Source organism: Phocoena sinus, chromosome 7, assembly GCF_008692025.1.
Source record: "Phocoena sinus isolate mPhoSin1 chromosome 7, mPhoSin1.pri, whole genome shotgun sequence".
NCBI classification, from domain to species: domain Eukaryota; kingdom Metazoa; phylum Chordata; class Mammalia; order Artiodactyla; family Phocoenidae; genus Phocoena; species Phocoena sinus.
Window position 1 is genome coordinate 45,244,448 of NC_045769.1, and position 26,906 is coordinate 45,271,353.

The 26,906-nt window shown below is 38.9% G+C and overlaps 1 protein-coding gene across 1 annotated transcript; it reads left to right on the forward strand.

Annotated features, from left to right (window-relative positions):
- The first annotated feature begins 234 nt into the window (after positions 1-234).
- SLC40A1 (solute carrier family 40 member 1) lies at positions 235-26,168 on the forward strand. Its single transcript, XM_032637743.1, has 8 exons — positions 235-603; positions 1,094-1,161; positions 6,817-6,976; positions 9,211-9,326; positions 14,667-14,793; positions 21,676-21,918; positions 22,720-23,373; positions 24,531-26,168. Exons 1-8 carry the CDS (start codon positions 561-563, stop codon positions 24,842-24,844), a joined length of 1,725 nt encoding a protein of 574 aa, XP_032493634.1. The 5' UTR covers positions 235-560; the 3' UTR covers positions 24,845-26,168.
- Positions 26,169-26,906: the final 738 nt, after the last annotated feature.

Below are 26,906 nucleotides of genomic sequence, written 5' to 3' on the forward strand. Positions count from 1 at the left end.
GAGTTCGTCCGGCGACGGTCCCCGCAGGCTCGCGGGTTGCTCGCGGCCAGTCGGACCCTTGCGCCGCGGGCGGGCGGCGACTCCTGGCAAGGGCGTGGAGGGCGGCAGGGCCCCTGGCCTCGCGCTGCGGGGACGCCCAGATGGCCCTGAGAGGGAGGGGCGGCCCGAGCGGCGGCGGCCGGAGCTCCGCCCCAGGCCTCGTATAAGGGCCGGCCTGAGCCGGGCCTGCGGAGGCGGCGGCGGCGGCGGCAGCACACACAGGGCGCCCGACGCAGCTCGGCCGGCCTGTTGAGCCTTCCCACCCGCTTCCATAAGGCTTTGCCTTTCCAACTTCAGCTACAGTGTTGGCTAAGTTTGGAAGGAAGACCAAAAGAAGACCCCCGGGCTGTTTTCCTTTTGTTTTTTTGTGTTTTTTTTGGTATAGTCGTCGTCAGAGGCTTTTTGCACAGAGCTGTTGTGTTTTCAACGGTGCTCTCTTCAGTTCCTTGCACTCCTCTTAAGCACCTCAGCAGGAGCGGCAGCCGTAGCAGCAGAAGAGCAAGCGGGGGGCGCCTGGTGTCATGACCAGGGCAAGAGAGCAAAACCGCCTGGGAAGATGCTGTGGTGAGTGGACCGAACGCATGTGGTAGAAACAGGTTGCGCAGTGGAGACCGGCACCTCCACGCAGGTTTTGGAGGAATGTGGCTCAGCTGTTAACCAGTGTGATTAGTAGCTCGTTCGACTCATATTTTGTTGGGGGTTAAGGAAGAAAGGCATTTCAAGGTATGGGAAAAGGGGCGTGCACACAGGCAAGGATGGAGAAGTAGACTGGGTAGTTTGGATTATCTTGTCAAAAATAAAATGGAGTTAAAGAATGTTGAAACAAGAGCTTTTTTCACTGTATGTGGAGTTATGCAGTTATTGACCAAGAGGTCGTGCTGAATTTTTCATCGACCCATCAATTTCTAGGTGACTTGATGAAATGTACATGGTTTGCCCCACAAAGTAGTTTTTAATAATTATGTTTAATAAGGACAAATGAGTAAGCATTCCAATCTCAGCTCACTCAAGTGACTAAATACGCTTTTTATCTGCCTACTGTGTGTCTTTGCAGGATCCTTAGCAAACTACCTGATCTCTGCAAAATTCCTTCTCTACCTTGGTCATTCTCTATCTACATGGGTAAGTGAAAATCTACAGTAATTCTTACAACATGCTTGCACAATTTCTTGTTGCCTCTCATTTGGGCCAGTTGTATTAAGCTATCTTGCAGTTTTGTCATGCAGCTAAAGAAATAAATCAACCAAACATACATGCTCTAACAAAAAAGTTATTTTCACCAGAGATATTTTCCCATAGGTGTTAGTAAATGCTATTAATTATTGAGCTATCATACTTTATGTAGACTGGCAGCTATCCAAAAACAGGATTAACAAGGACAGGACTGTTTGCATTGTTTGTAAATTGTATTTTGCATTACAAGGGTTAATAAATGGTAATATCTGCTACTAAGAATGGATGGATGTCTCATAGACCTTCTATTTTTTCACATTTTAAGATATTTCTCTGTTTTCTTCTTTTGTTAAAATTATAAGTTCCAGCCAACTGCGCTATGAAAATACAGTAGAATAGTGGAGTGACTGAGTTAGGCTAAAAATAGCATTCTAAGGTTAATTTAAATATAATTGACCCCAAGAACAAATATCTGAGTGGTGAAAATTCTGGTCTTTTAAAATGTTATCTGTAGCTAGATATGTATGGGGCATCTCAGTCTATCTTAAAAACCATCATCCAACGAAAATCAGCAACTGACTCATAAGTCTCCCTCTGACTTCTTCCATGGTCTTGGAAGAGTCCCAGTGTTTCTGTGGGCCTGGATTCCTCCATCAACACTCCTCAACCCAAAAGAATAATCCCCAAGGGATGCTAGATGTGTATTTAATTAATGATGATTAGAATCTTTTAAATTAAACAATTGGTCTTACTGTTTAAAAGCAATAAACCTGTGTAAATTCTATTCATGCCTCATGTATGATATTTAATTTAAAAGAACCGTAAGTAAGGGGAAAGAATTTTGAGAGTAAATTTTGTGAATGTTATTTTCTTTTTAAACTGGAAACTTCTTTTGGATCGTTCTTAAGACATGAACGCAAACTATTGTATGAGGAAACCTGTACCCATGCCCTTGGGAAATTATTAAGCTAAGTTATCAGCTCTTTAAGAAATAGCAGTTCAAAGATGGCTTTTTTAGAAAGGCCAGCTTCTTTCTCCCCAGAGGCTTAGACAGGGATGACTCTGCAAATACATGTAAACAAGGTGGACTTGGCGTGAGTTTCTTTTCCAATAACTGATGATTCTGAATAGAAATTGAGTGAAACTACCCTTAATTAATTTAAATCCAATTAAATTGTTCTTCCAATTTAATTCAGTAAGTATTAAGTATTTTAAAAAACCCAGTAAGTGATGGAGATAGTATCTGAAATTCTCACCTTGTGGTCTGGACCTATCTCTTAGGGGAAGAAGGTGCCTAACTTCCAAACACTGATTAAGTTTAAGGTTTATGCGACCTTTCGTTATTAGGTTGGCAGGTCAGATTTGCCAAAGGAGTGGAACTGTGGTTGTTCCAGGAGGATCTTTTTTGTCATGAATGGAAAACACAAGAAAAGTGACAGATGCTTACTCCAGTCTTACAGTAAATTGAGCAAAAGGAGTTCTTGTGGGAAACTTGGATTAAAACAAAACAAAACAAAACACAGCAATTGTAGTCATGTAAGTTGTAGTGGATTTTCACTTATTATAGAGGAGTATAAAAGAGGAATGCTCTCTAATTCAATCTTTTGAGTTTTGTCTCCTGTTTGACACTTTGCCTGATTTTATTACAACAAAAGATGTCTGCTTATTTATTATATATGTATATACATACATATGCATGCCTATCTATGCATTACCCTACTGACTCTGCCGATCCATGGTTTCCTATACACTTGAGTATAGAGGTGTTAGGGTAGAAGGTTATATTGCATTAGGTTTGTGTGAGGTTGAATACTTTTTATTTCTGACTTCATTTCTTTCTGCCAGTGGATCAATATATTTTACTCTATACTACTGGAATACAAAGTATGGTAAGAAGTGGATCCTGTCATCAGGGAGCTTATAATATAATTCAGGTTGGGCTTTAAAAAAAAATATCTAATTACAAAAGAATAACTAACAGTGTAAGGCAGTGAAAAAGGGTGGCCAGTGCTGATATCTTATGCATTATGCTATGGACTGTCTCCATTTATATGCCATATGTCTGCATGGTGCCAGATCTTACTTCCTTGGGTTTCTCTCATAGGGTCTTTAACTACTTCATGCAAAATGCCACCTTCCTGCCCCACCCTACTGCATTTTTCCTCATAGCATTTATACCACCTGACCTATTCTAGATTTGTTTTTGGTCTCTGTTCACTGGGATGCAAGCAGCATGAAAGCATGAATCTTGATTTTTGCGCACTGCTGAATCTCTAGTGCCTGCAGTATTGTTGAGTACATAGTAGCCTCTCAAAAAGTATTCAGTGCATTAATGACTGTGATCATTCATTCACAGACATTCATTTGGCCTTTGGCTCTCAGTGCACTGGAGGTAGATGAACATGTAAACAAATCTTCAAAGTATGATGAGAGCTTGTGGGTGGGCAGTAAATGGATGTTAGGAAGGAATGGCTGGGTGGGCCTGAGGTTGCACTTAGTCAACCTTTACAGAGTTTACCTGATTCTTGGGCTTTGTGAGTGTAGAGTCTGTTACTTCTTAAAGCCTAAACCCTTTGGAAATTGGGGCAAGTGGAGCAGTTTTTGTTTGTTTGCTTTTTAATTAATTTATTTTATTTTTGGCTGCACTGGGTCTTTGTTGCTGTGCACGGGCTTTCTCTAGTTGCGGCGAGGGGGGGCTACTCTTTGTAGCAATGCTCAGGCTTCTCATTGCAGTGGCTTCTCTTGTTGCAGAACACAGGCTCTAGGTGCGCAGGCTTCAGTAGTTGTGGCACGTGGACTCAGTAGTAGTGGCTTGTGGGAACACAGGCTTAGTTGCTCTGTGGCATGTGGGATCTTCCCGGACCAGGGCTCAAACCTCTGTCCCCTGCATTGGCAGTTGGATTCTTAACCACTGAGCCACCAGGGAAGTCCCAAGTGGAGCAGTTTTATTCCTGTCCATCAAGGAGGAGGCGTGCCATACAGGCATAAGCAAGAGAGAAAACTTTCATTTCGTAGCACTTGTTTCAAGTCCTGCTTTAAAGCGAAAAAATAAAACAACAAAGAAAGAAAGAAGCACCTACTGTATAGCACAGGGAACTATATTCAATATCCTGTGATAAACCATAATGGAAAAGAATATGGAAAAGAGCACATAACTGAATCACTTTGCTGTACACCAGAAACTAACACAACATTGTAAATCAACTATACTTCAATAAAAATAAATTTTTTTCCAAAAGGAAGAAGCAATAGTAGTGGGATAATATTTCTTATTCTTTATGTTAAGAAAGAGGAAATTCACTCATGGAGGCAACCTATCATTTGAGGCATTCATATGTTTTTGTCTTTTCAGAGGAATAGAGATTAGGATAAAGTACCTCCCCTCACCTCATGCCATTTTATTCTAATCAAATCTAAATTTGTTTCTCATGTTAAAGATTAAGAAAATAGCTTAATTTGTTATTCTTACTGACATTTTTTTTTTTTTTTTTTTTTTTTGCGGTACGCGGGCCTCTCACTGTTGTGGCCTCTCCCGTTGCGGAGCACAGGCTCCGGACGCGCAGGCTCAGCGGCCATGGCTCACGGGCCCAGCCGCTCCGCGGCATGTGGGATCTTCCCAGACCGGGGCACGAACCCTTGTCCCCTGCATTGGCAGGCGGACTGTCAACCACTGCGCCACCAGGGAAGCCCCAATTCTTATTGACATTTTTATCTTAATGTGTGAACTTGTCTTTTTGTTGGTTACAAATTGTATGTGTATATATATTTTTAGTCATTTAGTACAAGGGTATTTGAAATGTAATTCCAACATAAATGGAAAAGATTTCTATTTTCAAAGCAAACTTTAAAAAGCTGTCCCAGAAATATGAATTATGGTACTGATTAAGCGTCAAACTTCTTGAACATTCATGGAGCAAATCTAACGTAGCAGAACAATATAGTTCATAAATAAGTCTTATTCTGTACTCATTTACAGCCGGGATCCACTGCATATCCACTCCTTTGTTGATTCCGCAGTTATTTGTTGTGTTTCTACTCTGGGCTGTGCACTGTGCTGAGGGTTGAGAGTGCAGAAGGTTCTAGAGCTCACATTCCAGACCATCGAGTGAGAATCAGTCTTTCAAGTATGGTATTTCCACTGGCTTCCAGTGTCTGTTTTAACGTTTACTTGGCCATGTTCACCCTATCCCTCAAGGCCCTAATCTTATGTTAATTTTAAATTGTGGTTCTAAACAATGTTCATAATCCTCTACACCAAAGTTTCTGTACCTTGGCACTATTGACATCTTGGGTTGGATAATTTTTTGTTGTGGGGGACTGTAGATGCCAATAGTAAATCTATCCTCGCAGATGTGACAACCCAAAATAGCGCCAGACATTGCTTAGTGATCCCTAGAGGGTAAAATCACCCCCCACTTGAGAAATACTGGTGTACATGAAGTTTATTGTAAATGATTGCTACAGAATATGCGCATCAGTTTAACTTTGGATGCATGAGATTGTTGTCTTGCCTTTATTAAATGCTTAAAAGCATTTGCCATACTAGGATAATACTTTGCTCCTTATACGTTAAATTTTTCAGGAGGATGTTAAGAGACATTGGAAAGAACTAGGAGTGTAGTACTTCTTCCAATCCATAAGGAGCCTAGCCTGGGAATTTAGTTTCCTGTAGTGATTTCTTAGGGATAGGTTATGATAGAACATTGTTGTCCTGTTTTAGGTTAACCTAACAAGTCAGGGATGGAGCCTAAAAGCTCATAACAAGGTCCATTATAGATTTCTTACACATTAATTTGCCTGACTCATTTAAAAGCTTCTGTTATTCCACATTTTGCAGCAATGAATTCCAAAATTCCCTATATACTCTGGAGTGAAGAAATAGTTTTTTTCCCCTTTCAAAACTCATCTGTGTCGAAAATAACTACTGTGTCGAAAATAACTACTGTGTCGAAAATAACTAAATAACTACTTATGTATTGATTTCTAACATCTTCATTCATATGGTGCCAGAATTTGCACATATTAACTTCATCTTTCTGATTGTTCTGCTGTTTTATGACTTTGAAATTTATTTATGAAAATAGAACATAGATTTTAGAATGTTAGAGGTAAAAGAAACTTGAGAGGTCATATAGTCCATTCTTACCATTTGGCTCTTTCTTGACATTCAAGGCATAACTGATATTTGTAAACTATACTTGTTTCATTCTGGTTCAATAACAAACTCCTTTATGCCTTTCAAATCAGGATAGGTAAATCCCAGGCCTGGCTAGAAACCTGATACAAAAAGGAACAGGTTTTATCTCAAAAAAACCTCCTTGGGCTTGGAAACTATTTTTTTCTAGAATGATAGGGAGTACGTTTGTTTCATTAACATTATGCTTTTTTCGGGTTTACTTAGTATCTGGGCAAGAATATTTTCCATTGTGCCAGGACAAACAGTTTTAACACCTGACTGCATTCAATCCATAGAGGAATTGTTGACTTTGAGAATCTCGTAATGTAGCCGGAAAGTGCCCTTTTGTTAAGGAAGCAACTTCTTGAGTATAATTGACTAGCAACGTACAACATTTTATCAGAACCTTTTATCTTCTCTTATTCAAGGGGGATCGGATGTGGCACTTTGCAGTGTCTGTGTTTCTGGTAGAGCTCTATGGAAACAGCCTTCTCTTGACTGCAGTCTACGGGCTGGTGGTGGCAGGGTCTGTTCTGGTCCTAGGAGCCATCATTGGTGATTGGGTGGATAAGAATGCCAGACTTAAAGGTGAGTGGTGTTATAAAAGCCTTTGTGTTTGTGGGACTAGTGCCTGAGCTAGAGAGAAACCTCTGTGACTAACCCACTTTGCGTCTGCAGCCGCCACCTGAGTGATGGGGTGCTCAGTGGCAGTACCTCTGCATGGAGGGTCCTGGGGCTCCTGCCCAAAGTTGGGATGCCAGGATACTGAGTTTATAGATTTTGTGGGGTATCTTTTTTGGCTGTTCGTAAATTACAAATGTTAATGATTAACACTGTGGCACTTTTCTGCGAACCATGTTAAACATTAAGAGTTTACCTAACTCTGGCATCCTTTAACCATGACTTGCACTGGAGTTCGTTTAATGTGACGTTCCTGGGACAGCTTTAACATCTATCCTCTGGGTTACTGTGTTTTATATAGGCAGGTATGTAGGGGAAGTGAAAACAATGGATTCAGAAAAGAATACCTGAGTCTGGATCACAGAGAGCTGAATTATACATTTTTGAAGAAAAAAGAAGAAGTGATAATATATTAACATTTATTCTAGAGCATTAATACTGAAATCATTAAGTATTGTACAGGAAAGAGAGAAAGTGAATGAACAGTTTAATTATTCAGAATATAAGGGCAATTTGGATAATAATTCAGGGCAAAATTTTCCTTAGTTCCTCAGTTGATAATGCTAAGACCTGGCCATGTCTCTCCTAGACACTGGGGAAAGACTGAGGTATCTGTTTCTCTCAGTGCAGGATAACTGCCCCCGGATAGAGAGCAACTGGATTATCAAATTCCAGGACTGGATGCTATTAGTAAAATGGCCAAGATGGACATTTTTCTATTTTGAGAATCGATAGACCAAAACACATATAGAAAAAGGTTTTGTATCCTGGAAAAACAATTTCTACTTCTTTACATCATTATACATTATACATAGGAACGTGGGAATGTTATACATAGAGACCTTTAACCTTATGACTGTTGAGCGCTGAAATTGTAGTTTAGGATAGAATGTTGAGTTGGATGAAGAAGAGTGTGGTGGGATAGCAATCTTGCACTTATCCTATGTAATCAACTCATGTGACAACCTCCAGGAAAATCTTCTTTGATGTCTCTAGGCTGAGTTAACCAGAGACATTTTTTTTTTCCTGCACTCCCATGAAGCTTTGTTAATACCTCTGCTATTGCACTTATGCTCTTATAATTATCCTTTCACATGTCTACCTTTCCTCTGGTCTGTGAAAGCCAAGAACCTCATTCAGTTGATATTTAATAGCCTTGTGCAATGAATGAATGAGTTATATGTTGGGATTTTATTTCAAATTAATTTCAGAAAGCAGTTTGTTTTGTCTCAAGGCTTTGATATAATGTTCCAAGCCAGAATGAGCTTTACTGTCCTTAAAGGCAAGAGCTGTAATTATACCTTACATATACAACCCTCTATATTTTTCAAAGTGCTTTCAAAGTATTTTATTTGAGCATCAAAATGACCCCGTAAAGTAAGGAAGGCAGGTATGTATTATATCCTCGCCTTATAGACACAGACATAAGAGATATTAAGTATTCTTCCCTAGATCATCTTCCCTCATGAGTGGCAGAGAAAAGACTACAAGGTGTCCTTACCTGGTATCCTAACCTGTCCTTATGCCAGCCCTTTATCTACATGGGTGCCTCAGTCTCAGAAAGTTGGCATTTTCTGTGAGAAAAGGTGTAGTTTAGAATTTCATAACAATGCAAATAACTTTAGTAAAAGGAACACACTGCTGCTTTATTCTTGGCAATTTTTTATATGTCCTTCCTATTTATCCATACGATCTTACCAAGTTCAGCCTGCCATCTAGGAGGTTATGGATTCCATGACCTCTTACTTAACCTCCTCCATAACCTCCTACATGTTCTTATTTTTGCCTAAGCTACAAAGCCCTGAAAGGTGGATCTTTTTTATGTAGTTAATATAGTTCTGTTTATGACAGTAAACTTTAAAGTGAATAAACTGTGAAAATGAAAATGTGGTCATTATGAATGGCTTCAACTAACAGGAAAAATGAGGGGTAGTTCTTTATTCTGTCTGCAAGTTTTACTGGTCTGATGTGGTATGCTGGGCCCTACTGGAAATAGTTGAGGCAGAATTTACTTCAGGAATATTTTTATTTCTTGTAGTAATTTGCATATGCATTAATACAGTAGAACAGTGATGTATGGATAAAAACATCTCCTTTGAGATGTTTTGGTGTATGAACACTTTGTTTCTCTCTCTGTATAGTGGCCCAGACTTCACTGGTGATCCAGAATGTTTCGGTCATCCTGTGTGGAATCATCCTGATGATGGTTTTCTTACATAAAAAAGACCTTCTGACCATGTACCATGGATGGGTTCTTGTAAGTTCTCAACAAGATTCTTGATGGTAGAAAATTGAATGTCTGTTATTGGTAAAAGATGAAAACTCTTTAAGGGAGTGTCTTTTCACAAATAGGGCCTGTTAATTTTTTTTTTTAATAACTGTATATTTACAAATTTAAAGATACCAGAAATACATGGAAGTCAGAGAAAAAACCAGCATGGAAATTAGAACATGTTCAGAATGGAAAGATAATTTTTAAAATTTAAACATAGCATGTCAAAACCAGTAGGATACTTCTTTTTGTAATATTTGAAGATAATTTTATTAGTAGTATTACTAAAGAACAGTGATTATTTTCAGTCTGTAGTCAAAGTATTTCCTTCCCCTTTGTTGAATGATTATTGTGTGTAAGTTGTATTAGATGCATTTGAATGATAGAAAAATGATTCAAGTGTGGATCCTGTAGGGAGATTAGATGTGACACATAATAACTATGATACATGGTAGCATGATTAAGTGCCTTCGAGAAAAATGGAGTTCTGGGTTGGCCATTTAGGTGGGCCTTGAAAATAGGATGTTATTCTCCCAAGATTTCATTATGAAATATTTCAAACATTCAGCAAAGTTAGAAGAATTCTCCACTGAACACCCATATACGTACCACTTAGTTTCTACTTCTGCCATTTTATTATACTTGCTTTATCATATATTTATCCATTGGCACATCCATCTTCCCATCAATCCCTCTTCGTTTTTAAAATTTATTTTTGGAATGATGGACTGGCATTCATAAAGGCATGAAAATAGGGGAAGCAGTTTCTCTGAGTGATGGATGTATGCAACACACAGAGAAGGTTTGAAAAGTGTAGGAAGGAGAGTTTCTATTGTCAGACTGAACTTGGACTTTATATACATTATGAAAATAATGTGCTATAGACCAAGTTTCTCTATGAGAGTGTATGTTTGTTTTTGTAATATAAGAAATTATGAAAATAGTATTACATTTTTCATTTTTTAAATGCAATTTCTCAGAAACATGTTCATGTGTAAAATAGAGCATGGAATGCAGTGTAAAGACAATGTGCTGCACTTGATTTAAAACTGATATACAGAATTTGGTAATGCAGGGAACAGATTACATAATTGACTTAATGCAACTAGTAGACATTTATAAGATGTTTAGATTTTTGCTTGGTTTGTTCTTTTTTTTTTTCTAACAGCAGGTTCTTATTAGTTATCCATTTTATACATATTAGTGTATACATGTCAATCCCAATCTCCCAATTCATCACACCACAACCACCAACCCCTGCTGCCACCGCTTTCCCTCCTTGGTGTCCACGTTTGTTCTCTACATCTGTGTCTCAATTTCCGCCCTGCAAACCGGTTCATCTGTACCATTTTCTAGGTTCCACATATCTGTATTAATATATGATATTTGTTTTTCTCTTTCTGACTTACTTCACTCTATATGACAGTCTCTAGATTCATCCATGTCTCTACAAATGACCCAATTTCATTCCTTTTTATGGCTGAGTAATATTCCATTGTATATATGTACCACACCTTCTTTATCCATTTGTTTGTCGATGGGCATTTAAGTTGCTTCCATGACCTGGCTATTGTAAATAGTGCTGCAGTGCACTATTTGATTTATGGTTTTCTCTGGGTATATGCCCAGTAGTGGGATTGCTGGGTCATATGGCAATTCTGTTTTTAGTTTTCTAAGGAACCTCCATACTGCTCTCCATAGTGGCTGTATCAGTTTACCTTCCCACCAACAGTGCAAGAGGGTTCCCTTTTCTCCACACCCTCTCCAACATTTGTTGTTTGTAGATTTTCTGATGATGCCCATTCTAACTGGTGTGAGGTGATACCTCATTGTAGTTTTTTTTTTTTTTTCGGTACGCAGGGCTCTCACTGTTGTGGCCTCTCCCGTTGCGGAGCACAGGCTCCGGACACGCAGGCTCAGCGGCCATGGCTCACGGGCCCAGCCGCTCCGCGGCATGTGGGATCTTCCTGGACTGGGGCATGACCCTGTGTCCCCTGCATTGGCAGGCAGACTCTCAACCACTGTGCCACCAGGGAAGCCCCTCATTGTAGTTTTGATTTGCATTTCTCTAATAATTAGTGATGTTGAGCAGCTTTTCATGTGCTTCTTGGCCATCTGTATGTCTTCTTTGGAGAAATGTCTATTTAGGTGTTCTGCCCAGTTTTGGATTGGGTTGTTTGTTTCTTTAATATTGAGCTGCATGAGCTGTTTATATATTTTGGAGATTAATCCTTTGTCCGTTGATTCGTTTGCAAATATTTTCTCCCATTCTGAGGGTTGTGTTTTTGCCTTGTTTGTAGTTTCCTTTGCTTTGCAAAAGCTTGTAAGTTTCATTAGGTCCCATTTGTTTATTTTTGTTTTTATTTCCATTACTCTGGGAGGTGGATCAAAAAAGATCTTGCTGTGATTTATGTCAAAGAGTGTTCTTCCTAAGTTTTCCTCTAAGAGTTTTATAGTGTCTGGTCTTACATTTAGGTCTCTAATGCATTTTGAGTTTATTTTTGTGTATGGTGTTAGGGACTGTTCTAATTTCATTCTTTTACATGTAGCTGTCCAGTTTTTCCAGCAACACTTATTGAAGAGACTATCTTTTTTTCATTGTATATCCTTGCCTCCTTTGTCATAGGTTAGTTGACCATAGGTACATGGGTTTATCTCTGGGCTTTCTATCTTGTTCCATTGATCTATATTTCTGTTTTTGTGCCAGTACCATATTGTCTTGATTACTGTAGCTTTGTAGTGTAGTCTGAAGTCAGGGAATCTGATTCCTCCAGCTCTGTTTTTTTCCCTCAAGACCGCTTTGGCTATTTGGGGTCTTTAGTGTTTCCATACAAATTTTAAGATTTTTTGTTCTAGTTCTGTAAAAAATGCCACTGGTAATTTGATAGGGATTGCATTGAATCTGTAGATTGCTTTGGGTAGTGTAGTCATTTTCACAGTATTGATTCTTCCAATCCGAGAACATGGAATATCTCTCCATCTGTTGGTATCATCTTTAACTTCTTTCATCAGTGTCTTATAGGTTTCTGCATACAGGTCTTTTGTCTCCCTAGGTAGGTTTATTCCTAGGTATTTTATTCTTTTTGTTGCAATGGTAAATGGGAGTGTTTCCTTAATTTCCCTTTCAGATTTTTCATCATTAGTGTATAGGAATGCAAGAGATTTCTGTGCATTAATTTTGTATCCTGCAACTTTACCAAATTCATTGATTAGCTCTAGTAGTTTTCTGTTAGCATCTTTAGGATTCTCTGTGTATAGTGTCATGTCATCTGCAAACAGTGACCGTTTTACTTCTTTTCCAATTTGTATTCCTTTTATTTCTTTTTCTTCTCTGATTGCTGTGACTAGGACTTTCAAAACTATGTTGAATATTAGTGGTGAGGGTGGACATCCTTGTCTTTTTCCTGATCTTAGAGGAAATGCTTTCAGTTTTTCACCATTGAGAATGATGTTTGCTGTGGGTTTGTCGTATATGGCCTTTATTATGTTGAGGTAGGTTCCCTCTATGCCCACTTTCTGGATAGTTTTTATCATAAATGGATGTTGAATTTTGTCAAAAGCTTTTTCTGCATCTATTGAGATGTTCATATGCTTTTTCTTCTTCAGTATGTTAATATGTTGTATCACATTGATTGATTTGCATATATTTAAGAATCCTTGCATCCTTGGGATAAATCCTACTTGATCATGGTGTATGATCCTTTTAATGTGTTGTTGGATTCTGTTTGTTAGTATTTTGTTGAGGAGTTTTGAATCTATATTCATCAGTGATATTGGTCTGTAATTTTCTTTTTTTGTAGTATCTTTGTCTGGTTTTGGTATCAGGGTGATGGTGGCCTCAGAGAATGAGTTTGGGAGTGTTCCTTCTTCGGCAATTTTTTGGAAGAGTTTGGGAAGGATAGGTGTTAACTCGTCTCTAAATGTTTGATAGAATTCACCTGTCTGGTGAAGCCACCTGGTCCTGGATTTTGTTTGTTGGAAGATCTTTAAGCACAGTTTCAATTTCATTACTTGTGATTGGTCTGTTCATATTTTCTATTTCTTCCTGGTTCAGTCTTGGAAGGTTATACCTTTCTAAGAATTAGGGCCTGTTAATTTTGATCTGTGTCTATTTTAATATCCCCTACTATTTTTGTCTTTTGGCCCTTAACAGGCTTTCATTAAGTATTGTTTGAATTTAAATTTCGTTCTATTGGTTGTTTTCCTGTTTGTTTTGTTTTATTTTTAAATTTATTTTTGGCTGCATTGGGTCTTTGTTGCTGTGTGCGGGCTTTCTCTAGTTGCGGAGAGTGAGGGCTACTGTTTGTTGTGGTGCGCGGGCTTCTCATTGCGGTGGCTTCTCTTGTTGCGGAGTACAGGCTCTAGAGCGCAGGCTCAGTAGTTGTGGCGCATGGGCTTAGTTGCTCTGCGGCATGTGGGATCTTTCCGGACCAGAGCTTGAACGCATGTCCCCTGCATTGGCAGGCAGTTTCTTAACCACTGAGCCACCAGGGAAGCCCCTTCCTGTTTGTTTTTTAATGGCAGTTCTAAGAGTTTATTACATAAATCAGTTGCTAGTTTTAAGCTCAGTAGTATTAACCTGTAATTTTTTCACACCATTTAAGAAATGGTATATATATATATATATAAATCAGTCATGATGGTGTTCTTCTAATAATAAGTGGTATTTCTGTTTGAGGACATGGACTAGATAACTTCCCACACTCTGATTTCATGATAGCTTGATGGAAAAGAGGAGAGAGATGGGTGTAGTGGAAAGCAGTGAATTTGATGTTCCTATTTAATCTGCTTAGGTATATCTGGATTGATATTGTAGAGTTTCACAGCCAGGTAGGACAAGAAATCTTCTAGTCTATTGCCTTCATTTTGTTGATGAAAAAAGTAAGACAAAGTGATGTTAACTGATTGCCCATTGTCATGCAACTGGAAAGTGTCAGAACTCTGATTTAAATTCACGTCTTCTCACTTCCCCATCACTGTTTTTTCCAAAGGACATATTTGTGGGGAAAATTAAAAACCACCCCTATGTTAACACTTTACGATAACTATGTGACATAAATGTGCATATGACTATTAAAATTTTTTGTATTATGCGTACCACAGATGATACAGATTAGAAAGACATTATGCCCTTTAACTTGACCACTGGTGTTTATTGTTTCGTGTGTACAAAGTAGAATGATTTCTTATGATTTTATGAAATGAAATTAAAATAGAAATTTTATTATTATGTTACCAAAGACCATTTTAAACTATATTGTACAGTGAGGTAGGTACAGTATGGTAAAACTGACATTTTAATAATTTTTTCCTGTAATTCCTTAGACTTCATGCTATATCCTGATCATCACTATTGCAAATATTGCAAACCTGGCCAGTACTGCTACTGCAATCACAATCCAAAGGGATTGGATTGTTGTTGTTGCAGGAGACGACAGAAGCAAACTAGCAGGTAATTTGCTTTTCTCTTTCTACCGAATGGGTTTTATCAGGATTCCCTTTAAATCAGTGGTAGTAAATGAAGCTTAAGCCTTTTTCTCCGAGTATTTCTTAAGAATAATAAATTGAAGTCATAGTCTTTTTCTTACAGCATTATCTGTCTCAGTGCAAAGATTTACCTCACTGTTATGAAGCTAATTTATAGGATAGTGACCTTCCCTTTTTTTCTATGCAAACCTGGCAAATAGGAGAACATTTCTTTTGAGCTCTTTCTTTCAAATTCTGTTAACTGTTTCTAAATGTTTTCTTAATACTTAGAACGGTGATAATCTGACTTGTGATTTTAACAGTCATACTGTGGATATTATTACCAGTACTTACTGGTTATACTATGGATATTGTGTTTATCCAAACAAATGGAAACAACTTAATTCTAGGAGAGACTCTAGAAGTTAATCCCTTCAACTTTAAAGCCATAATTGGTAACTTTTGTTACATTATGTATGGTGTTATGTAACTGCTATTATGAATACTAAAGAAATACAGGATAGAACATGGGTTCTTACAAAGCTTGCATCTTAGTTGTCCATTGGAAACATGTACAAGAGGAGCAAAGAAAGTCTGAAGAGTGCTTACAAAGCAACACGTCCATTACCTCAAGATTACTTGGGCTCAGAATGACCTACCTCACTCGATATTCCCCACCTGCCCCCCAATACAGCACCCAGACACAACTTGGATTGAAATTACACAGAGTAAAGGAGGAAGGCTACACCTATCTACCGATCAGGTCAGCTGAGTCAACTCTGCTGGTCATTGAGATAATGGGTATCACAAACACATTTCCCAACCATCCTGACTGACAAGGAAACCATTCCTGATGACTTCAGTGGCTTATCAGGACACAGAGGCAAGATTGAGTACGGGGGTCAGCAAGCAACTTTGTTTGGCTAGACACGTGGTTTCCAAAAAAAAAAAGAAAGGTAGAAAGGAGGTTGAGAGAAAGGGTACAAAATCTGTGGAAGGTCTAAATGAAGAAAATGAAGGATTTGCTTAAAAGTAGTCACTTTGTGGTAGCAGTAATAATACTGCTCCAGATAGAAATGCCACAGTGATTTTAGAGGATGGTGAGTGTGGAAGATGAATTTATTAACACATGTGAGTCTGGATTGCAGGAAATTCTCTCTGGAGCTAAAGTAGTGATTCTCACTGATTTTTCTTCCTGTGATCATTTACTAATAGGAAATAATTCCATCTCTCTTTCTTGTCACGTGGAATTAAAAGATAAGACTTTGTCCTTTTTTTTTTTTTTTTTTTGGTGTTTTTTCCCTGTTATTTATGTTCTCTTTTAGTGTGCAATTCTACAGATGTAATACATGTCCATGTTTTAAAATTCGAAGGGCACAAAAAAGATATATTTTGAAAACAGATCACATATATCTGTTGAAATGTGTTTGGGGAAAAAGTGGCTTTTAAGATGATTTTCTTTCTCACATACCTTTCTGGGGTCTTTCTGACTACAAAGTGATATTCCAGAAAAATAACAAAAATATGACTGGCCATTTTTCAGCTGTCCTTTATTTGAGGAATTATTGCAGAGTAGAAAAATCCAGGCTAACCAGTCTATTTTCTAACCTTCTGGAGTTTCTCAAATTTAAGAAAGGAAGTAAGCTGCCTGTTGAACTCTTGTCCACTGCGAATTAGCTTAGGAAGCGGTGCTGTTTCAAATCCAGCCCCTAGAACGGGTCAGTAGCCTAATGAAGGAAAACCTCCGTGTTGTTTTTCCTCAGGTTTTGACCTCCATGTTTGTTTTAAAATTAATTAAAAACCATGCTTCAAAACAGGAAACAGAAACTTCTTCCATCCCGAGGATCAGCAAGGCTCTAACCATGGGTTTTTGGTACCATTCCTGCTAGAAGGCAGAGTTACAGAACAGAAAAAAAGGAGGAGGGTAAAGGAAAAGTAGAAGAGAAATTTTTGAGGTTGCCAGCAAAGACTGTTAGAAACCAAGCAGGAGATGGGGCAGGGCTGGCTGAACCGGTGTGCGTGTGTGTGTGTGTGTGTGTGTGTGTGTGTGTGTGTGAGTGATGGAGGAGGGGTGTGCCCATAAAGAGGGAAGGTTGTGAGCTGGATGCTAATTGCCCCCATTTCCTCATCCCAATGTTTCTTGATTTCAGAGTAGTTTTTAAAATTGGAAGTTGTATCACCGAGGGTAAAGAACAAGAGAAATTTTCCCTGGAAGGTTGAAAAGTTTTACAACTCCAGTGGCATCAGGTCAAAATATAGCTGTTACCATCTAATTTAAACAGCTCCAGGAAAGATGCTTGTTTCCTACATGAATACTGTTAATTAATCTGTTAACTAATTTGTCTAGGTACTTGATTTAGTGTTTTATTAAAACATTATTTGGAGCCATGACCCTTAACCTGTCAAACCTTTCTGAAACTCATTTCCTTTGCCTGAGTTTTTATTCCATCTGTTGTTTTATTTTCTTCTTCATTTCCTTTGTTAATCACTTTTTATTAATAGCTTCTGAGGTTTTTCTTGTCCACCATTCTAATGAAACATCTACTGGTTGGCTTGATCAAGTACGACAGATAACTTTCTTGTTTGAACTCTATTGACTGAAAATTGATTTCATATTTGAGGTAGACAAACCTGCTAGCTACTATTTGCTCAGCAAATCTGTTTTTTATTATTATTCTGTGAGATGTAATATACCTTTTATAATAGTAAGTAGTTACTGAATGTCATGCTCTGTGCCACAGCTGTAGCTGAAAACAGTTAAATTGGAATTAAATGAGCACAGATTTGTGTGTTTGCGTAAGAATAAATACAAACCTGCAAAAAGAATATGTTTGCACATTCAGAGGACCAATTCTTCTCTAGCCTGTTAACAGTAAAATGATTAGGTCTTTTTCAAAATTATTATTTCATTCATTCTGCTTCAGAAAAATAAAATCTGTTTTCTGACACTACATTACATCTAAACATTATTAGCTTCCTGAGATAGAAATTTCTAAATTCTAAATAAAAGATAGAAATTTGTGGCATTAGGAAGGTTCATGAGCACTTGAAAATGGAGGTAGTGAAAGATTAACAAATCATTTTAACTAAATTTTGTTTTTGTTCTGGGGCCTTCAGATCCAAGAGTATATTTTCATTAGTACTTGATTTTTGGATTCAGATTATTGAGTTATTTGGATCAATTCTACACTTCCCTGTTAGGAACTTATTAGTAGGGGCAGATGGAAGTTAATGAGGCCATGGCAGAAAATGGCTGTGTGTAAGATCAATGAAAACCGCCTTTGCCTCTCAAGCGAAAGGTGAAATACGTCAGAGTTCTCCTGTTATCATATAAGCATTCTGCACACATAGGACTAATTGGAAGGCAGTTGAGGACCAGGAAGAACCAGAGAGAGAATAATGGCAGTTTTCTATTAATGTACTTATTAGTCACATACTGCTTTTCCCTTAAAGCGCTCCACATGATTGATGAGAACTTGTCTCAATAATTTTCACTCTACTCCGTGAGATAGAGAATGAGAAAGTAGGTTATTTTCTTGACTTCCTCTCCTTTATTCATCTTGTCCTCTACTCTGACTCAGCTACATTCCCATGGTCATACCCTAGACCTTGGTATCACCACTAAACCCTCCCTTTTCATAATCTCAATCTCCAGCATCCAAGAGTTGAACTATACCTCCTGTCTTTCCAGCTCACTCCTCCTGGTACCCCAGCCATGCTCCAACCCGGTTGGCACCTACAAGCCATTAATTCCACTACCTTTTTACTGCTCATGACCTTTCTTGTCTCTCTTCCTTACCCAGCTTGAATTCCAAGATCAGTTGTTCCACCCATATGAATGCCTCCTAGTGTATACCCTCAGCTCACTTGGCCTCCTCTCCTTTTGTCACTTTCCTTTCATAAGACCTTGCTTAAATCCAGCTCTCCACAGTAGCACGTGGCTGGTAAAAAACGTACAACTTTGCTCTCTCTTAAAGCTCATGACCATGGGGTTCAAGTTGGCCCTCTCATGCTGCCAGATGATCATACTATTTTCTTTGGTCCCTTCTTTCTCCCACTTTCCTAAAGGACTATTTCTCACTTTCTCCTCATACATTCAGTACCTCCTCTCCCATCCTCACTTTCACTGATGACCTTGCTGTGTATTCTACTGAGAAAATGGAAAAATGAGGAGAGAACTTCCATGTGCTCCCACCTTCACATCACTCTTCCTGCTTGTACCTGAGACCGTTTACGTGACCTACACTGTTGAATTGCTTGCGTTCCTAAGAACAGCTCTGCCACTTGTGCAGTAGATTCAGATTCCATCCCTTCTCATCTACTGTATCATTTGCATCAGCATATAAACACGCTATAACTTTTCTCATCTTAAAAATCCCTGTCTTTACCCCTCTGTCACCCCATTTCTTTGTCCTTCTTTTGAACAAAACTTAACAAAAAGAAATATCTGTGCTCACTCTTTCCAATTTCTTTGCTTGGTCGGGGCCTTGCTTTCCATAATGCCAGGGGGGCAGCATTCACACTGTGAATCCAGGGGGTGCCACTCACTTAAAATAGAAATGGTGTCCCCTGGAGTTGGCACCAATCTCTTTAACCAACTTCAATCAGGCATTTGCCCTACTGCTCCCCCAGAACTATTCTTTTTGAGGTCCTCAGTACCTTCCGTGTGACCTATCTAGAGCTGATTGTCAGTGCTCATCTTCGTTGACTTACCAGCGTCACTTGCCAGTTGATTATTCCCCTCTCTTTGAAACACTCTTACCTCTTGGCTTCTAGGACACCCTGCTCTCTTGTTTTTTCTCCTCTTTTGCTGATTCCTCCTCATCTTCCTGACCTCTGAACATTGGCATGCCCAGGACTCAGTCCTCAGACCTTGTCTCTTCTCATCTACCCTCACTCCCCTGGTGATCTCATCCAGTGCCATTGCTTCAAAACTCAAGCTGCCGATGACTCCCAAATCTGGCACATGCCTCTTCCCTGGACCCCAGACCTGTACGACTCACTGTCTGCTTGGCGGGGCCTCTAGAGACGTATCAGCGTCTCGAGAACCACACGCTTATCCTTCTGTCCAAAACCTGATTCTTCTGAAGTCTTGTCTTTCTCAGTAAGTGGAAACTGTCCTTCCAATAGTTGCTCAGGGTAAAAACTTCAATACTTCTCTTTCTGTCACATAGCATACCTAATCTGTTTTCAAGGCTTCTTGATTCTACTTTAAAGTACATCGAGTATCTACTTCTCCACTTCCATTGCTCCTGTCCTGCTCCATGCCACGTCATCTCCCGCCTGTCTCCCTGCCTCTGTGCTTGTCTACACACACCCCCCCACACACTTACTTTACACTGTTTTCTCATCACAGCAGCCAAAATAAACCTTTAAAAATATGTCCCATGATACCACCTCTCTGTACCTCAACTTCCTAAAGGCTTCCTGAGTCATTCAGTGTAGAAACTGAAGTTTGAGTAATAGACTAAGACCTTACATGATTGGACCAATCTTCTCTCCTCTCTGACCGCCTCTCTTCCCATCCTCTCCCTTCCTCACTCTGCTCCAGCCCTACTGGCCTCCTCGCTGTTCCTCTGGGCAAACTCCTCCTGCCCCAGGACTTTTGCACTTCCCTTGGTCTGGAATTGTCTTTTCCCTGATATCCGGATGACTCACTCTTTTGCCTCCTGCTGCTTCACGCCTCTGCTGTGATGCTCTCTTTTTTTTCAGTGAGTTCTTCCCTGACCTTGCCATATATAAAACTGAAATTTCCCCCTTCCCCTGAGCACTCTCTATGCCCTTTTTTTTCTGCTGTATTTTTCACTACAATATTTCATGAACATCTGACATGCTCTATATTTACATGCTTGTTGATTTATTATTTTTGTTTTCCCTTGGGAATGTAAACTTCATGAAGACAGGGAAGGATATTCTTCGTTTTTTGTTATGGTGCCGGAATGGTGCCTAGCTCATAATAGGCATTTAATAAATGCTTGTTGAAATAAATGAATGTAGAGTTACTATCGAATTCATTTCTTAAAAGCTGATGTCAGGCTCATTTTTTTTTTTTTTTTTTTTTTTTTTTTTTAAATATAAGATGCTGTGGGAATTTAGCAACTGTATGTGTGATAATTCTTTTTTTTTTTTTTTTAAATATTTATTTATTTATTTATTTTTGGCTGTGTTGGGTCTTCGTTTCTGTGCGAGGGCTTTCTCTAGTTGCGGCAAGCGGGGGCCACTCTTCATCGCGATGCGCGGGCCTCTCACTATCGCGGCCTCTCTTGTTGTGGAGCACAGGCTCCAGACGCGCAGGCTCAGTAGTTGTGGCTCATGGGCCCAGTTGCTCCGCGGCATGTGGGATCCTCCCAGACCAGGGCCCAAACCCGCGTCCCCTGCATCGGCAGGCAGACTCTCAACCACTGCGCCACCAGGGAAGCCCGTCAGGCTCATTTATATAATCCCAGGGGAATCACGATTTTTTTTTTTTTTTGCGGTACGTGGGCCTCTCACTGTTGTGGCCTCTCCCGTTGCGGAGCACAGGCTCCGGACGTGCAGGCTCAGCGGCCATGGCTCACGGGCCTAGCCGCTCCGTGGCATGTGGGATCTTCCTGGACCGGGGCACGAACCCGTGTCCCCTGCATCGGCAGGCGGACTCTCAACCACTGCGCCACTAGGGAAGCCCGAATCACGATTTTTGAGGCAAATTTAATATGACTTGATCCAAACAACAAATGATTTTCTAACAAAATGGTTTGCTTGCAGAATGCTTTTAGAAGTTTGCATCTTAGGAGTCTACACTCTTAGTTTATGAGTTGTATTATGTAAGTGGGCAGTCTGTCTTTGATAGATTTGCATACTTATCTGCCCCTTTCGCCTACCTCTGTAGATATGAATGCTACAATACGAAGGATTGACCAGTTAACCAACATCTTGGCCCCCATGGCTGTAGGCCAGATTATGACATTTGGTTCCCCAGTCATTGGCTGTGGTTTCATTTCGGGATGGAATTTGGTATCCATGTGTGTGGAGTACTTTCTTCTCTGGAAAGTTTATCAGAAAACCCCTGCTCTAGCTGTGAAAGCTGCTCCTAAAGAGGAAACTGAGTTGAAACAGCTGAATGTATACAAAGGTAAACTCAACAAAATGTTTAATCCCTTTATTCTTATTTTCAGACCTTAAATGTTGGTTAAGGCTGAAATAATTTTGAATTTATATCAGGTTTAGTTGCCACTGAAGGCCTGCATGAGGTTAAATATATCAATGTGGTAGTAAGTCAGAACCCAGGCTCTTGAGGGTCCGAGGAGCAACTCTGGGTTGAACCTCAAGGAGTTGGAATGGGACCCCTGACCCCTTTTCCTTAACAGGAACAGCAGACACAGAGGGACAATTCATTGAGGGAGGGCTGGGCAAAATTGAGCCATAGGAATGGGAAGAACAGTGGGAGAAAGAGAACAAGAGAATTCCTAGGAGTCTATAAAGAAAGGAGTTAACACGCCATTTGTAAGACAGTGGAAGGGAGTGAGGACATGAGGTGGGCATTTTTCAAGAAGAGAAGAGGAAGTTGGTCTTCTGAACAAATGTAACCTTAAAAGGGTCCCAGAAAATAAGATTCTGTGTTTCCCCAGACAATTATTATATGTTATCTGATCTGTTTTCCTGCTGTTTACTTTGGTGGGATTATAATTTCTGAGAGAGAGGGGAAGAGAGGAGGGGAGAAGTATCAATAGTATTTTGTTTCTTTAACATAAATACTTGGAGATTGTTCCTCGGCTGGAATTCTTAGATGAGTAAAAGAAAATATATTTTATATTGTAGTATCCAAGGGTGATACCCTCCATGGGTGAGGGAGAGGGGAGAAGAAAAAATACTAAGATAGTTGGCTTTTTCCCCCATGTCCCCTCCCTCAAATAATAATGTCTTTTATTAACAGAAACTGAGCCAAAATCCCTGGAGGGAACTCATCTAATGGGTGAGAAAGACCCTGACATCCATGAACTTGAACATGAGCAAGAGCTAAGTTGTGCCTCCCAGATGGCTGAGCCCTTCCGCACCTTCCGAGATGGATGGGTCTCCTATTACAATCAGCCGGTGTTTCTGGCGGGCATGGGTCTTGCTTTCCTCTATATGACTGTCCTGGGCTTTGATTGCATCACTACAGGGTACGCCTACACTCAGGGGCTGAGCGGGTCCATCCTCAGTATTTTGATGGGAGCGTCAGCCGTAACTGGAATAATGGGAACTGTGGCTTTTACATGGCTACGTCACAAATGTGGCCTGGTTCGGACTGGTCTGATCTCAGGATTTGCACAGCTTTCCTGTTTGACCTTGTGTGTGATCTCCGTGTTCATGCCTGGAAGCCCCTTGGACTTGTCTGTTTCTCCTTTTGAAGATATCCGTTCTAGGTTCATTCAAACAGAACCACTTTCAATTACACCTACAAAAATATCTGAAATCATCTCTACAACTGATATGCACATGTCAAACGGATCTGATCTTGCTAATATTGTCCCAGAGATGAGTCCTAAATCTGTGCCTATAATCTCTGTCAGTCTGCTGTTTGCAGGCGTCATTGCTGCTAGAATCGGTAAGAAATCTCTTTTTGTATATTAATGAACTAAAGTGTCTTTTTGCAGTGTGGTTTCAGATAATTCAACAGTAAGCGGTCTAAAATATTCCCTGAATGTTAATTTAAGCAAGATCCACTATTTATCCTTATGTATAATCCAGTCACTAATTATGAAATTTTTATTTTATAGTTTAAAAAATCTATATTTGTGTGTGTGTGTGTGTATGTATGTATACCTTCTTAAAACATGGTTAGGCCTTGAAAATTTTTACTAAATGGATATCTTACTCTTCTAATGTAGTTTACTTAATTTTTCAAAAGATATTATCAATAATAATTATACTTTTAGTAATTTAGAGTCTTTATATTGCTATAACTTTACCAAAAGGACTGTAATTTAACAAATATGTCAATGGGACAAGGTAAAAAAAAGGGGTTGGGGTTTAAATTAAAAAACAAATAAGACAGTAGTTAGGGAAAAAAAAATCCTTCAAAGGTCTCCTCTAGCTGACATTTGTTTATTGTGTACTTTGCCAAACAAATGGATTTTATAGCTCTGGAAGGAAACATAATGTAAAGACCTCTTACAAAGTAAAATTTAAGGAATCATTAATAGAGTACTGATGAATTATCTCTGCCTGAAATCGTTCTTGAAAGGAAACCATATTTATCCTGTGATACAAAGCAGTTCGTTCATTTATCAAAGACATTAATATTTAAGCAAGACAGCTGTATTGTAGGGGCTTTAGAACCCAAACAGTAAATGTATTAATGGTTTAAAGTTTCCTTACACTTCAACGATAACAATATATTAGGTCTACTCATTTTAAACTTTAAAAATACTAGTAATTTTAATAGGATTTATTATGTCTCTGATTTCAGAGTTTTGCTTTCATAGTATGAATAATCACAGAAAAACAGAATTAAGAAGTTTGTAGATTAGACTTATTTTTGTCTTGTGGCTGTAAAAACAATTTCTTGAAACAATTTAACTCAGTGTTTATTAATGAAAAATAATTCTCTAAGGCTAGGCTATGATAAATATACATATGGTGACTTGAAGGTAATAGGGTTAAGTATGTATTTTGCACATGTCAACAGATTTTTAATCTGTAAATCTGAAATGTACAGCTATAAGTTAAAATTAAGTCTCTAAAAACTATGTTTTATTATAGGTCTTTGGTCCTTTGATTTAACTGTGACACAGTTGCTGCAAGAAAATGTAGTCGAATCTGAGAGAGGCATTATAAATGGTGTACAGAACTCCATGAACTATCTTCTTGATCTTCTGCATTTCATCATGGTCATCCTGGCTCCAAATCCTGAAGCTTTTGGCTTGCTCGTATTGATTTCAGTCTCCTTTGTGGCAATGGGCCACATCATGTATTTCCGATTTGCCCAGAAAAGTCTGGGCTCCCAACTTTTTGTCTGTGGTCATAGTGATAAAGAAGTTACAGATGCAAATCAAACTAATACATCGGATGTGTAAGACAGTTTAACTGTTGCTATCCCTGTTACTAGGTTATGTAGAGCACATGTGCCTATTTTGTACTTCAGAATTCCAATAAATGGCTCGGTGTCACTCTCTGGTTTTACCACAGCTATACCTTGAGGGCTAAAAGCTAGTTAGGAAACTTGAGCCAGCAGAAATGAGCTGGTTAATTTCCCTTATATTTAAGGGTGGAAAAAAAATAGAGAAAGAAAAACTCAGTTTAAATATGGAGACTAAAATAGTAACACTGATTTTCCCTATTTCTCATGAGTAGGTAAAATTTTATATAAAAGAGTGATTAGTCATGTGAATTAAGTTATTCTTTGGCAGATTTTTATTATCTGTACTAGAATTCAGGTATGTCAGTTTTCCCTAACACTCTTGTTGAAGTCTAGCTAATTTACTTTTTTAAAAAATCTTATTCTCAGTTATATTATAAAAACAAATTCTCTTCCAAGTTTGAAGATTAAAATTTGATAACCAGTATTATCCTTATTGATCCGATTGATGTTAAGGGATTTACCTCTATGTGGAAAAATGAAATACTTAACTAGAATTCTCTAATAGGGTTTATGGTTTAACTTTAGAGACCACCTTTGTATTTTTCTTATCAGCTAGGGCAAAATATTGTATTAAGCATATGTAACACTTCATAAAATGGCTATTGTGTAAGCTGAAGATAGAAGCAAAGCTGTAGAGTAGATTTATAACACAGTGAATGCATGAGGACTTCAAACACGCCAGTGGTTCGGCCATAGAAACTAGAAGTTAAAAGTCACACGAAGGGCAAGTTCTGGATTTAACTCACGTTGCTATCCTTAATGATCTCTGTCGTGGAATATGAGGGAATTAGCCTTCAGCCTGGCAAGTTAAATGTAGAAAGCAAGCCCAAACTTGGAAAGGTTTTGTTTTATAAATCATTTGATTTACTTTTAACATGCTTGGTAGAGCATTTTTACTTTTACTGTTTTGTACCCAGGAGTTATTTTTACCTAGTTGTAGAGCAAGACTGTTCATAAATGTATCCCTTTCAAACATCTTTGAGAAAAATGGAGGAAAAAAAAAACCCTTTTGTATATATATTTTACAAGTAAAAACTGTTTTACAAGTCATTTTGCAACATGCCAGTACCAGTGGGGTACTTTGCCTTAACTGTTCATGCACTTTCATGGAGACTGCAATATGTTGCTCTGAGCACTTTCTTTATCCTTGAGGTTTAATCTTTTTCTCCTTTCTACAGTATGACATAATGATTTGCTATGTTGTAAAATCTTTGTAAAATATTTCTGTATAAAAACATTTTAAAAAATCTTGATTTCTTTTTCCTTAATTGCATTCCTCATTTGCTTTTGTTACAGAACATCTGTTTTGGGTAACATCTGTTTCTCTAAAGGCCTACAGTTTCGTAATAATTCACAATTTTAGATTTGTCTCCCTGCTTATATGTCTAGTTTATGGTGGCTTGGATAAAAGTATAGTAAACACGAGGCCCAGGACTCATTCTTTGACTTAGAAGAAATCACTTTAAGCTCTCTTGAGTTGTTTTCTCTTCTGTAAATTGGAGATGATATTATAAAACCAACCCTACCTACCTCCCAACTTCCCTGATTGAGTCAAGTGAGATAATTCTTGTAGAAGCACTTTGTGGGCTATAAGACAAAGTTGTAGTATTACTAGAAGTTGGATCTAACTAATGACAGGGAGTTAAAGATAGGTTCCTCATGATCGGCCAGAAAGAGTAGAGCCACATTCTGTGTTCAGCAAATGTTTGCTGAACACTTGATCTGTGTCCCAAACTGATTGGTCTTGGGGATGCAGATTTGACTCAAACACGGTTGATCAGAGGCTCGTTTTCTTTCCCCCCAAATGTGGGAGCTTGAGAACTTCTGGCATCACCCTGTAGCTACTTATCTGCTGCTGACTTTTGAGCAGACAGTAGGTGCCTCTGTTAGGTCTGGCTGCTGTCCTGAACAGGTCATCTGCTTCCTCCCACAGGGGTCGAGCTAGGGTTGGAGATCTGCCCTGAGTGTTTGCAGCTATAATTGAAGGCCTGTGACCT